Source organism: Crotalus tigris, unplaced genomic scaffold (genome assembly GCF_016545835.1).
Source record: "Crotalus tigris isolate CLP2741 ecotype Arizona unplaced genomic scaffold, ASM1654583v1 scf7180000018846.65089, whole genome shotgun sequence".
Classification (NCBI taxonomy): Eukaryota; Metazoa; Chordata; class Lepidosauria; order Squamata; family Viperidae; genus Crotalus; species Crotalus tigris.
Genome location: NW_024097233.1, coordinates 45,816 through 60,548, shown reverse-complemented (window position 1 = coordinate 60,548; position 14,733 = coordinate 45,816). Strand labels below are relative to the sequence as shown.

Below are 14,733 nucleotides of genomic sequence, written 5' to 3'. Positions count from 1 at the left end.
GTTTATATGTGTACTTTTGAGTTTGATGACAAAGAAAGAGGGATAGATTTTATATAATATAAGTATGATATTATGGAGATTGAATGAAAATTCTAGATAGGTAGTGTATGTTTAGATATAATTTTTTTGTTTTTTATATATTGGTCTTAAAGTATTTTATAATTTGTTTAACTATTGTAATTAATCGTTTATGGTTTACATGTGTTTAAAAAAATTTCTTTTAAGTTTTAATTAAGCCTGTATTCAGCTCTGGGAAGGTTGGGGGAGGGTTGGGGTGGGTTGGGAAGGTTTGGGGAGGGGATTTTTTTTTCTTCTGTAAAATTTCAAAAAACTTTCAATTAAAAAAAAAAGAATATAGGGGAAGCCACAAGAAAAGAAATCAGATGGTAACTAGGTTTTTGACATAGAGAAATCAATCATAAATTTCAAGAAAGCTCTATTCCAACATTCACGTTTCGAGATGTAACAATCTAGTAAGTTTATTTATTAGTGGCATGGAGAAAATGGTGGCAAAAGGAAATCACCTTGACTTTGAAACCTGTTCTAATGCAAAGCCTTTAAAATCACAGAGAAGGAGATGGACATTTTAAATACTCAAAAATGTCAGCAGAATATCGGGTTATGTTCTCAAGAACATCTTACTGAGCATGATGGAAAGGAGTTGTTGAATGCATGGTGAGAAAACTGCCTTCAAAGGTAGACCATAAAAATACAGCTTCCAAGATGAATTCAGCAATTCAGCCTGTATAACAAAGGAGTATGCTGGATTTGGATATTGGAGATAAGCTGAGAAGGGCTGTTTCAATAAAAGGAACATTTAGGGCAGGGGTAGGCAACCTTGGCTCTTTTATGACTTGTGGACTTCAACTCCCAGAATTCCTGAGCCAGCAACTATCTTTGTTAGGGAGAATTGCTGCAGTTAAAATGGATGTTCTGCCAAAGTTTCTTTTTTTGTTTCAAATGATATCTATTCTAAAGAAAGAGGCAAATTTAGAAGAATGGCAGAAGGGTATCAACAAATTCATTTGGGCAGAGAAAAAACCAAGAGTAAAGCTCAAAATTATACAAGATGTTCGAGAGAGAGGTGGACTCAAGGTGCCAAATTTGAAATTGTATTATGAAGCGGTGGTTTTAACATTGATTAGTGATTGGATTAATTTAACAAATTTAAATATACTTTTTTTGGAGGGATGGGATTTATTATATGGATGGCATGCGTATTTAATTTATAATAAAAAGGTGGATAGGGTTTTTAAGTCCCATATCCTGAGAATTTCTTTATTGCGAGTTTGGAAGAAATATTATAGATCAGATTCTAGAATACTGTTGTGGGGAATTCCAGGGCATGCAATAGAAGGGATAAGGAAAGGAGTGAAAATGGAGAGTATTTCTTATAAACAATTGCTTAATTGGGATGGGAATAATTGGCAATTAAAATCTATGGGTGAATTAGCGCAAGAAAATATTAATTATTCTTGGTTTCAGTATAGGCAATTATTAGAAAGGTGGAGAATAGATCAAAAAGTGGGTTTTATTAGGGAGGATGTGAATTTGATGAAACAAATTAAAGATCAAAGTCGAACTCATATAAAAAGAGTTTATAGTGTTTTAGTGGAACTTGATTCAGAAACAGAATTAGTTAAAGATTGTATGGTTAAATGGGCTCAAAATTTTGATGAGCCGATTTTATTAGATACATGGGAGATAATCTGGGTGAGGAATGTTAAATTTACTCAGGCTCAAAATTTACGAGAAAATTTTTATAAAATGTTTTATAGGTGGCACCTTGATCCACAAAAGATGTCTCGTATGTATTCAAATGTGCAGTCTAAATGTTGGAGATGTGGTTGTTTGGCTGCAACCTATTATCATATTTGGTGGTCATGTAGAAATATAAAAGCTTTCTAGATTAAGATTTGGTGGAACATTCAGAAGATTTTTAATAGAAGGATAAAATTTACACCACAATTGTTTTTGTTAGGCATTATTGTTGATAGTGATGCTAAAGAAATTATTCTAATGTTGAATTTAATTACAGCGGCAAGGTTGCTGATTGGGCAATATTGGAAGAAGGACTCTTTGCCTACTTTAGAAGAATGGTTTCTTAAAGTTTCTTATTTATCTGAAATGGCAAAAATTTCGGCTTATTTGAAAGATTAATCGCAAGAGAAATATATTTTGGTGTGGAAAAGATGGGTGAATTTTATACAGAATAAATTTGAGATTAGAAAATATTATTTAGCTTTTGAATAATTTATGTTTAAGGGTAATGGTTAGAATCTTTGCTTTTATGTATTGGAGTTAAAGTATTTAAATTTTGTTTTTGGGATGTATGTATAATTGTTTGATGTTCATCTAAGTTGTATGTTTTTTGTTGTTTTTAACACTGTATTCAGCTCTGGGAAGCAGGGGGGACGGGGGTGGGGGGGCGGGAGGGGGGGAGTATTTTATTGTAAAATTTTAAAAACTTTCAATAAAAAAAAAATTGCCAAGGTTGCCTACCCCTGATTTAGGGGCATTAGAATCCCACTTCATGTAGACCTTCTTCTTGGTGAGATGAGCCAGTGTTGTGGTTGCAACTGCCCTTGTTTTCTAATTTGCTGAAAAAAAGAGTTTTGTGTGTTCGTGTGTGTGTGTGTGTGTGTGTCGCTTCCTGAGAATCACTGGTCTTCACCTTGCTAGCTTCAACTTTTATATATTGAGTCTTCACATTGAATACTCTTGAGAAACCTGTCCTCCCTTGATTTATCCATTCTCATAGGAAATTTTGTTTTCATGGAATTAAATGTATTCTCAGTAGAGCAGTTCCCAAGAAGCTTTTCTTTGTTGGATGAAATGTGTAGCAACCTTTCTGAAATTTCTGATTTAAGTTCAGCATGAAGCATATAATCAAACTTAAATCCTTTGTCCCTTCACCAGCAAGTGAAACTCTGAGCACCAGACGTCTTGCCATGTCCTTGTCTGGTTGTAGCTGCTCATCCTGCACTGCTATGGTAAATAAAGATTTCTTAACAAACTAAAATAGGATGATGTAATCTCAGAAGATAAATAAGATTTACTAAGATTGGTCTGGACCAGGGGTAGGCAACCTCGGCTCTTTTATGACTCATGGACTTCAACTCCCAGAATTCCTGAGTCAGCTATGTCCATGAGTCATAAAAGAGCCGAGGTTGCCTACCCCTGGTCTGGACGGTCCTGGATGGTTTCTGGAAAATGCAGATTTATTAAAGGAATGAGTCTTTTTGATTAAATTGTTAAAAGTAGTGGCTTGGTGGGGAGAAGAAATGAGGATCACTTTGGTCAGTTTCTTACAGACTATCTGTGTCAGCTGACCACTAGAATTTGCTTGGATTTTTAAAGAATTCTGCACCAGAATTAATTCTGAAACATACATTTTCTCAGAGAAGAATGTATACACAAAATCACAGAATATTAACTTTTTAAATAACCTCAGTGTGAAGATGGGGGGGAGGGGGAGGAGATGAGTGAATGACAGATATGTAGCAAAAAGAAGCAGAGTAGATAAGACTGAAATCAACTTATATCTTTTATAAAGGTATCCAACTTATTACAATCTAAATGACTAATAGAGAAATGTATTGCATCATGATCCAACAACTCTACAATAGAACAGACTTCTTTTGGCTGCTATTTCCAAATCCTGTGGCCTGCTCTCTCTAATTCATATCATTTCAAAAAAAAGTTGGATCAATTCTGAGCCTCAAATAGGAAACTTTGGATCAACTGTTACTTTGGGAACTGTGCTCTAGGTGGAACAGTTTAATGTGTCAACACTGCAGGAATTCATTCTGCTTGGCTTCAGAGTTGGACAACAAGGACGTCTGCTGCTTCTCATCTCACTCACAATGGTCTACATCTTCACTTTGATTGAAAATCTGGTCATCATCTTGGTAGTATCTGAAGATGTTCAGTTATCTCGTCTTCCCATGTACATTTTGCTGAGCAACTTTTCCTGGCTGGAGGTCTGTTATGTAAGTGCTACAGTGCCAAGGATGCTCTTTGACCTGTCCTTCCCAGGTGGGGTCATCTCTTTCCATGCCTGCTTCATCCAATTTTATGTCTTCTTCTCCCTTGGCACCACGGACTGCTTCTTCCTCTCAGCCATGGCCTTGGATCGGTACTTGGCCATCTGCTGTCCACTACGGTACACACAAATTATGTCTAAAAAGTTCTGTTTCCTCTTGGTGACTCTTTGTTGGATTATTGGCTTTCTCTGCTACATTGCCCCTGCATCCTTGATCTCCAGGTTGTCCTTTTGTGGTCCCAACGCTATTGATCACTATATTTGTGACTCTGGAGGACTTCTAGCCCTAGCTTGTCATCCTCCAGAATCTCTCTCTCTTTTCTGCTATGTCACCAGTTCTACCTTAATTCTGGGCACTTTCCTTTTTATTATGATCTCCTATGTGGGGATTATTTTCACCTTGGCAAAAAAGTCTGGTGAAAACACTGGAAAAAAGGGCTTCCAAACGGTGTCTTCTCACCTAGCAGTGGTGACCATTTTTTACGGTTCTGTGGCCACAATGTACATTGGGTACACTGAAAAAAACCGTACTGAGAATATTAAAGTGATGACATTGTTCTATTCGGCTGTTGCCCCTTTGCTTAACCCCTTGATCTATTGCCTCAGGAATAATCAGGTGAAAGGTGCATTGTCTAGGGTCTTGAGAAAGAAGGGAGTTATATAGGGAAATAAAAGCAATTGTAATGAATTATGTCAGGATTAAGTATTAGTTATACTTGTTAGGATAGATCAATAGCTGTGAAAGCAGGGAGGCCAATTCAACTGTGGGCAAAGAGGAATAACGAGATATTATACAAATTAATAGCAGGGAACCATTGCAGGGGCATAAAAAGTTAGTAGTAGGGAACCATTAAACCTTAATAGTAGTATTACCCTTAATACCAATAATATTAATTCTTGTAGTTTTAAAAGTAGTAGAAATATTAATATCAATAATGCTGATTCTTGCAATTGTTATTTCAAAGTAATATTTCAAGACGGAAGTGATATAAGAACATTTCATTTGCATAGTTTCTCAAACTGACTATTCTGAAAAAGTTTAACTTTAATAGTTCTTTTGAGTAAGAAATTGTTGAACTCATAACCTTCAAAAGGATACAGTTGATATCAGAAGATGTCAAGAAACACACTCTGTTTTTAATATATTGCACTTGTTAATTGATAAAGTACCTGTAATTTATTTTGCACCTAACCTGTAGCTACATAACTAATCTGTCTTCTCCTTTTTTACCCCACCTTCTCCTCTACCTCTCCCCAATTTAAATCCTACTTCTGTCTAGCCAATTTATGCATCTAATAAAGTGACCTGCAGTAGATGAAAATGTGTGTCCTTTAATACATTTTGTTATTTGATAAAGATTCTTCTATACTATCTCTCTCTGTGTGTCTCTCTCTCTTTGTTTGCTTTAAAAAACATGCGATTGTCATAAAAGTTTAGGTCAGGATTCAACTAACAAGGCTATGGTTGGGTAGCATCCTAAGGGAGAGGCTGCTGGAAGCATGTTTGAAAGAGTTTGTGACACACACACCCCACACACACATTTATCAAGAACAACAAAACAACTCTACCATTGTTATGAATTTTATGAAGGAAATGAAGGAAGTTCACAGTTTAGATATGAATTCTGAGTTCAAAATTCTTTCAGTCTAAACGTACCACATTCTGCAAGCATGATATTTCCTATCATTCAACCAGTCTAAATATTGAGCATTGTTATTAATTTAAAGCAAGAACAAAATTGGATATATAACTAGCTCTAGTGCCATCTATTGACTGAACTAGATTGTGACACTGAACAGCAACCAAGTGTTTAAGGTTATAGTCCAGTGATGGCAAACTTTTTAGAGACCGCGTGCCCAAACTGCAACTCAAAACCCACTTATGTATCGTCAGGTGGCGGGTGGGCATGGCCCATTGTGTGGGTGTGGCCCATTGTGTGGGTGTGGCTGTGGTAGTAACAGCAGACTGGGTGGGACTAAAAAGTTCAATCAGTCAATCCCAACTTTGCAAGATCTTTATTTTTCCCGCGAGAAGTTGAAATTGACTGATTGAACTTTTTTTTTTTTTTTTTGTACATGGAAGGGAGGCCTAAAGTGAAAAGGTTTTATAAAACCCAGCTGAAGGCCTAGGACTGGGGCAACGGTGCAAGTGCCCACAGAGAGGGCTCTGAGTGCCGCCTCTGGCACCCGTGCTATAGGTTCGCCACCACGGTTACAGTCAATTATTACTACGTATATTGTGTGAGTTTTGATTCTCCATTGGGGATATTTCTAGGATAGATCAACCAATACTTTCTGGGAAAATAATATTATTTTCCCATATCAACAGACATATTCAAACCCCACAAATTCCACAAGGGGGGAATTGTGAAAATGCCATAATTGGCAAAACTGATCTGTTTGGTCAGGGAGAAAATATACTTACTTTTTGAATAATTAGAAAGCTTTTAAGGATTTTATTGCTGAAAGAAGACAAAAGAGAAATGATGATTTATGGATGCAATAATTCAAAAAGATATGAATTAAATAAGGGGTTGAAGGGATCTCTAGAATAGTTAAGAGGAGGGTAGTTTGTTATCTATTAAAAAGAAGGTTGAAAGTTATTTAGTTCCTGTGTTCAATTTTTTTTAATAGTTTATCAAAATATAAAATACAGAAATATAAAGAAAAATAAAGATAATGGGGCAGTAACTCTTTTTTCCTTCTTTGCCTTCTCTCTCTTTTCTCCTTTTTTAATTTGTTTTTTTTCTTTATGAAAAATAAAAATTACACACACAGAGAGAAACAGACAGATAAAATCCAAATCATATAGGTTCTTTTTTCATATGATATATTAGGGGTTAAATGCTTATCTCATCACCTCTAAAGAATACCTGCCCCTTGCGGAAATTATTTCCACCCCTTGTATTCTTCAATTTTCTGAAGAAGCTTCTTGAATGAGAAGCAAAACGTCTTTGTTAAGGAAAAAAACAAAGTCCAGTTGCCTTTTGAAAAAGCACCTTTGAGACATGGCCAACTTTTCTGAGCTCACAAGTGGAGAGAATGATTGTACAGGTGGCAGTCACATTTGAAATGTGATAGAAAAATATTCAGCTGCTAAAATAAAATAATAATAAACACCCAAGTAACCTGCAGACATTTTTCAAGAAATATAGCATTTGTTTCACTAGATGGAAATCAGATATCAGAATGTGCATCCATCCTAACCCCGCATTAGGGATTAAGAACAGGCATTGCTGTTGCCAGGCTAAGAGATTTGGCCATAGATCGGTATAGCTTTGTTGCCTCTGATCACTGGATGTCAATCACTCCCCTTGGCCTTTAATCCATCTTCATCAACACATTTCCTTCCTTTAATCACCAAGGGCGCATATTTGTTGAGACTGAATTGCATGCCTTTGTCTTCATTCAGTGCAAGAGCAGTGCTGAATAAATATCTAAGTTCTGCATTTGATTTTGCAATAATTTTGGGTCATACATGCATGGATAATGAGTGCATTATGGATTTTAATTTGAGAGAGGCATCATCGCTGAAATCCTTATTAAAGGTGACATTACGGTATTCTTTTTCTAATTTTGACCTTGATGATCCCTTCATTATTAGCTATGCCAGGTTTGTTTTCCATGCATTCATCAACAGTTAAGTAGTTTTGAAGGTTTTTACTAAGCCTCTCTCATAGTCATGTCCTGATCCATCTATGAAGATGAGAAACAAATTCCTGTTTACAGTATATCTAAGCCATTCTTGGAGTTTTTTTAAGGATCTTTTTTTGTGCCGCATGGATTTGTGTTAAGTTCCTTTTAGTTCAATGAGGGAAAGTGAATCTAGTCAGTTTACTAATGGCATGGAGAAAAGTGTGGTTAGAGGAAATCACCTTGACTTTGAAACCTGTTCTAATGCAAAGCCTTTAAAGTCATAGAAAAGGAGGTGGACGTTTTAAATACTTAAAAATGTCAGCTGGATATTGGGTTATGTTCTCAAGAACATCTTACTGAGCCTGATGGAAAGGAATTGCTGATTGCATGGTGAGAAGACCGCCTTCAAAAATAGATCATAAAAATACAGCTTTCAAGATGAATTCATCCTGAAGTTGAAACTCAAGTACTTTGGCCACCTAATGAGAAGGAACGACTCACTGGAGAAGAGCGTGATGCTGGGAAAGATTGAGGGCAATAGAAGAAAGGGACGACAGAGAATGAGGTAGCTTGATGGAGTCACTGAAGCAGTAGGCATGAGCTTAAATGGACTCCAGAAAACGGTAGAGGACAGGAAGGCCTGGAGGAACGTTGTCCATTGGGTTGCGATGGGTCGGACATGATTTTGCAACTAACAACAACAAACAAAGGAGCATGCAGAATCTGGATATTGGAGATAAGCTGAGAAGGGAAGGTTTGTTTCAATAACAGAAAGATTTGGGGACATTAGAATCCCATTTCAAGGTGAATCTTCTTGGTGAGATGAGCCAGTGTTGTGGTTGCAACTTCCCGTTTTTTCTAATTTTCTGCAAAAAGGGTTTTATGTCTGTCTGTGGGTTCCTGAGAATCACTGGTCTCCACCTTGCCAGTTTCAATCTTTATTCAAGTTAAATACCCATGAGAAACCTGTCCTCCGTTGATTTATTTATTCTCATAGGAAATTTTGTTTTCATGGAATTAAATCTACTCTCAAGAGAGCAGTTCCCAAGAAGCTTTTCTTTGTTGGATGAAATTTGTAACAACCTTTCTGAAATTTCTAATTTAAGTTCAATTTGAAGCATATAATCAAACTTAAATCCTTTGTCCCTTTCACCATCAAGTAAAACTCTGAGCACCAGACATCTTGCCATGTCCTTGTCTGGTTGGAGCTGCTTATCCTACATTGCTATGGAACAGAAAGATTTCTTAACAAACCAAAATAGGATAATGTAATTTTAGAAGATAGATTTAGTAAGATTTACTAAGATCTGAAAAATGGTTTAGACTGTTGAGGATGGTTTCTTGAAAAATACAGACTTTATTAAAGGAATGAGTCTTGTTGATTATTTTTTTAAAAGTAGGAGATGAATAGGGAGAAGATGGGAGAATCACCCTGGCTCAGTTTCTGATAAACTGTCTCTGGCAGCTAGAATTCGCTGGGACTTTTGAAGAATTTTGCATAAAGAAATGATTCTGAAACACATATTTTCTCAGACAAGAATGTGCATACAAAATGCTAACTAACAGAATACTAACTTTTTAAATAAACTCAGTATGATGTTGGTGGGGAGATGAATGGATGACAGATATCTAGCAAAAGTAAACACAGCAGGTAAGACTTAAACCAACTTATCTCTTTTAATAGGAATCCGATTTATTACAATCTAAATTATTGATCGAGAAATGTATTGCATCATGATCAAATAGGAAACTTTGGATCAACTGTTACTCTGGGAACTGTGCTCTAGATGGAACAGTTTAATGCATCAACACTGCAGGAATTCATTCTGCTTGGCTTCAGAGTTGGACAATAAGGACGTCTGCTGCTTCTCATCTCATTCATAGTGGTCTACATCTTCACTTTGATTGAAAATCTGGTCATCATTTTGGTAGTATCTGAAGATTCTCAGTTATCTCGTCTTCCCATGTACATTTTGCTGAGCAACTTTTCCTGGCTGGAGGTCTGTTATGTAAGTGCTACAGTGCCAAGGATGCTCTTTGACCTGTCCTTCCCAGGTGGGGTCATCTCTTTCCATGCCTGCTTCATCCAATTTTATGTCTTCTTCTCCCTTGGCACCACGGAATGCTTCTTCCTCTCAGCCATGGCCTTGGATCGGTACTTGGCCATCTGCTGTCCACTACGGTACACACAAATTATGTCTAAAAAATTCTGTTTCCTCCTGGTGGCTTTTTGTTGGATTACTGGCTTTCTCTACTACATTGCCCCTGCATCCTTGATCTCCAGGTTGTCCTTTTGTGGTCCCAACACTATTGATCACTATATCTGTGACTCTGGAGGACTTCTAGCCCTAGCTTGTCATCCTCCAGAATCTCTCTCTCTTTTCTGCTATGTCATAACTTCTGCCTTAATTCTAGGCACTTTCCTTTTCATTATGATCTCCTATGTGGGGATTATTTTCACCTTGGCAAAAAAGTCTGGTGAAAACACTGGAAAAAAGGGCTTCCAAACGGTGTCTTCTCACCTAGCAGTGGTGACCATTTTTTACGGTTCTGTGGCCACAATGTACATTGGGTACACTGAAAAAAATCGTACTGAGAATATTAAAGTGATGACATTGTTCTACTCAGCTGTTGCCCCTTTGCTTAACCCCTTGATCTAGTGCCTCAGGAATAATCAGGTGAAAGGTGCATTGTTTAGGGTCTTGAGAAAGAAGGGAATTATATAGAAAAATAAAAGCAATTGTAATGAATTATGTCAGGATCAAGCATTAATCATACTTGTTAGGATAGATCAATAGCTGTGAAAATGGGGAGGCCAACTTCAACTGTGGGCAAAGAGGAATAACAAGATATTATACAAATTAATAGCAGGGAAGCATTAAATTTTAATTGTAAGGTTGCCTTTAATGCCAATAATATTATTCTTACAGTTTTAATAGTAACAGTGATATGAATACAAGTAATGCTTATTCTTGCAGTTATTTCCAACTGTAATAATGAAGACCTAATATCAGAGCATTCAAACTGTACCCGAGTTTTAATTCCCCCAGCATATCTCTAATTGACTGTTCTAGAAAAGTAGGACTATTCCATTGAGTGAGAAATTATTGATACCAAATACATCAAATCTCAAGAAACAGAATGGTTTTTTTTATACATTACAGTTGTTAATTGATAAGGAACTTGTAATCTGTTTTGCATGTAACTTGTATCTGCATAACTAACCTGTCTTCTCCTCCTTTTTAATCCACTTCTTCCCCTCTATTTTTCCCCAGTTTAAGTTCTACTTCTGTCAAGCCACTCTGCATTTAATAAAGTGAACTGCAGCAACATGAATATATGTATGTATGTATGTATGTATGTATGTATGTATGTATGTATGTATATCTTTTAATGAATTTTGTTACTTGGAAAAGATGCTTAGAAACTCCTGTTATTTTTTGCCATAGGAAGCATGTGATTGTCATAGAAAGTTTAGTTCAGGATACAACCACAAGGCTATGGTTGTTCTATATTTGGCAGACCTCAAATGGTATAAAGCCCCTTCCAGCCCTATAACTTTGTGATCTGTAGATATTGCTTAGCTCTTCCTTGTTCAGTTCCATTGTTTCACCTGATGATAGTTTACTCTTGGGAGATTTCCAAAGTCTACTCTTGAACTCATGGGAATAAGGTAAGCCATCTGTATTTGAAGGAGACAGAGGCTTATGCATTTTGTTCTTTGACAAGTAAAAATGCAGAGGGGGAATACAGGTAATTCTTGACTTACAAACACAATTAAGTCAAAAATTTCTGTTGCTAAATGAGACATTTGTTAACTGAGTTTTGCCCCATTTTACGACCTTTCTTGCCACAGTTGTTAAGTGAATCACTGGAGTTGTTAAGTTAGTAACATGACTGTTAAGTGAATCTGGCTTCCCCATTGACTTTACTTGTCAGAAGTTTACAAAAGTTGATCAAATGACCCCAGGACATTGCAACCATCATAAATATGAGTCAGTTGCCAAGCATCTGAATTTTGATCACATGGGATTTTGCAATGGTCATAAGTATGAAGTCACGTTTTCAGAGCTGATGTAACATTGAACAGTCACTAAGTGAACTGTTGTAAGTTGAGGACTATCTGTTCTCATAAGAATTTCAGCGGTGAATTAGGAAAAATACTTGGATTTAAAATAGGAATGGAAAAAACCTTGACTTATTAATTCCTGCATTGCCAGGAACTGGATATATATTATGCAAACATTTTTACTCTTTATTGCTGTTTCCTTGAAAGGAAATCAAGTCAGGATCACCTTGGGTTTGAAATAAATATTTTTTGGGGGAAATAAAGAGCACATGACATTATGGATTAATGCAGCTAACCCAGAACCCAGAAAGATTTATTCTCCATAGGAACCTGGAATGTAAGATCCATGAATCAAGGCAAGCTAGACGTAGTCAAAAAAGAGATGACAAGACTGAACATCGACATCTTAGGAATCCGCGAACTAAAATGGACAGGAATGGGTGAATTTAACTCAGATGACCATCAGGTATACTAATGTGGGCAAGAATCCCTCAGAAGAAATGGAGTAGCCTTCATAGTCAATAAAAGAATAGGAAAAGCAATACTGGGATACAATCCTCAAAATGACAGAATGATCTCTATTCGAATCCAAGGCAAACCATTCAATATCACAGTAGTCCAAATCTATACCCCAACCACTGGTGCTGAAGAAGATGAAATTGACCGGTTCTATGAAGCCCTACAGCACCTTATAGAATTAACACCCAAAAATGATGTCCTTATCATCATGGGGGATTGGAATGCTAAGGTAGGAAGCCAAAAGATAACCGGAATAACAGGCAAGTTTGGCCTTGGAGTACAAAATGAAGCAGGGCACAGGCTAATAGAATTTGTCAAGAGAATAGAATGGTCATAACAAACACTCTTTTCTAACAACCCAAGAGACGGCTCTACACATGGACATCACCAGACGGTCAACATAGAAATCAGATTGACTATGTGCTCTGCAGCCAAAGATGGAGAAGCTCTATACAGTCAGTAAAAACAAGACCAGGAGCTGACTGTGGCTCAGATCATGAGCTTCTCATTGCAAAATTTAGGCTTAAATTGAAAAAAGTAGGGAAAAACACTAGGCCACTCAGGTATGAACTAAATAATATTCCTGATGAATATACAGTAGAGGTGACAAATAGATTTAAGGAACTGGATCTGATAGACAGAGTGCCTGAAGAACTATGGATGGAAGTTCGCAACCTTGTACAAGAGGTGGCAACTAAAACCATCCCAAAGAAAAAGAAATGCAAGAAAGCAAAATGGCTGTCTCAGGAAGCTTTGCAAATAGCTGAGGAAAGAAGGGAAGCGAAAGGCAAAGGAGAAAGAGAAAGATACACCCAATTGAATGCAGAATTCCAGAGAGTAGCTAGAAGAGATAAGAATGCCTTCTTAAATGAACAGTGCAAAAAAATAGAAGAAAACAACAGAATAGGGAGGACCAGAGATCTCTTCAAGAAAATTGGAGATATGAAGGGAACGTTCCATGCAAAGATGGGCATATAAAGGACCAAAATGGCAGAGACCTAACAGAGGCAGAAGAGATTAAGAAGAGATGGCAAAACTACACAGAAGAACTATACAAGAATGAGCTTAACATCCCAGATAACCACAATGAGATGGTCACTGACCTCGAACCAGACATCCTCGAATGTGAAGTGAAATGGGCCTTAGAAAATCTGAGCAACAACAAAGCTAGTGGAGGTGACAGTATTCCAGCTGAGCTATTCAAAATCTTAAAAGACGATGCAGTAAAAGTGCTACATTCAATTTGCCAGCAAATTTGGAAAACTCAACAGTGGCCACAGGATTGGAAAAGGTCAGTTTACATTCCAATTCCAAAGAAAGGCAATGCCAAAGAATGTTCAAACTATCGCACCATTGCACTCATTTCACAGGCTAGTAAAGTTATGCTTAAAATCCTACAAGCTAGACTCCAGCAGTATGTGGATCGAGAACTACCAGAAGTACAGGCAGGATTTCGAAGAGGCAGAGGAACTAGAGATCAAATTGCCAACATACGCTGGATCATGGAGAAAGCTAGGGAGTTCCAGAAAAACATCTACTTCTGCTTCATTGACTATGCAAAAGCCTTTGATTGTGTGGATCACAACAAATGGTGGCAAGTTCTTAAAGAGATGGGAGTACCAGACCATCTCATTTGTCTCCTGAGAAACCTATATGCGGGTCAAGAAGCAACAGTGAGAACCGAACACGGAACCACTGATTGGTTCAAAATTGGAAAAGGAGTCCGGCAAGGCTGTATACTGTCGCCCTGCCTATTGAACTTATATGCAGAGCACATCATGAGAAAGGCAGGGCTAGATGAATCAAAAGTTGGAATTAAGATTGCCGGGAGAAATATCAACAACCTAAGATATGCAGATGATACCACTCTAATGGCAGAAAGTGAAGAGGAACTAAAGAGCCTCTTGATGCGGGTGAAGAAGGAGAGTGCAAAAGTTGTCTTGAAACTCAACATTAAGAAAACCAAAATCATGGCATCCGGCCCTCTCAATTCCTGCAAATAGATGGGGAAGAAATGGAGGTAGTGACAGATTTTATTTTTCTGGGCTCCAAGATCACCTCAGATGGGGACTGCAGCCAAGAAATTAAAAGACGCTTGCTCCTGGGGAGGAAAGCTATGGCAAATCTAGGCAGCATTCTAAAAAGCAGAGACATCACCCTGCCAACAAAAGTGCGTATAGTCCAGGCCATGGTTTTCCCAGGTGCAATGTATGGCTGTGAAAGTTGGACCATAAGAAAGGCTGAGCGCAAAAGAATTGAGGCCTTTGAACTATGGTGCTGGAGAAGAGTCCTGCGAGTCCCTTGGACTGCAAGGCGTTCAAACCAATCAGTCCTAGAAGAGATCAACCCCGACTGCTCCTTAGAAGGCCAGATCCTGAAGTTGAAACTCAAGTACTTGGGCCACCTAATGAGAAGGAAGGATTCATTGGAGAAGAGCCTAATGCTGGGAAAGATTGAGGGCAAT

General features: G+C 37.5%; 1 protein-coding gene and 1 pseudogene across 2 annotated transcripts; both read left to right on the top strand.

Moving 5' to 3' along the window:
- Positions 1 to 2,888: 2,888 nt before the first annotated feature.
- Positions 2,889 to 5,417, top strand: LOC120314155 (olfactory receptor 11H6-like). 2 transcript variants are annotated; one of them, XM_039356967.1, is made up of 2 exons: positions 2,889 to 2,993; positions 3,557 to 5,417. In XM_039356967.1, the coding sequence occupies exon 2, from the start codon at positions 3,867 to 3,869 to the stop codon at positions 4,707 to 4,709; it is 843 nt and encodes a 280-aa protein (XP_039212901.1). In that variant the 5' UTR covers positions 2,889 to 2,993; positions 3,557 to 3,866; the 3' UTR covers positions 4,710 to 5,417. The 2 variants fall into 2 exon arrangements, with proteins under 2 accessions (XP_039212901.1, XP_039212902.1); XM_039356968.1 differs by having other exon boundaries at positions 2,911 to 2,993; positions 3,824 to 5,417.
- Positions 5,418 to 8,865: 3,448 nt separating this feature from the next.
- LOC120314156 lies at positions 8,866 to 11,085 on the top strand (annotated as a pseudogene).
- The last annotated feature ends 3,648 nt before the right edge of the window (positions 11,086 to 14,733 follow it).

Bases quoted from the DNA above. Each gene is read 5' to 3' on its own strand.
- LOC120314155 (XM_039356967.1), top strand. From the start codon at position 3,867: ATGGTCTACATCTTCACTTTGATTGAAAATCTGGTCATCATCTTGGTA.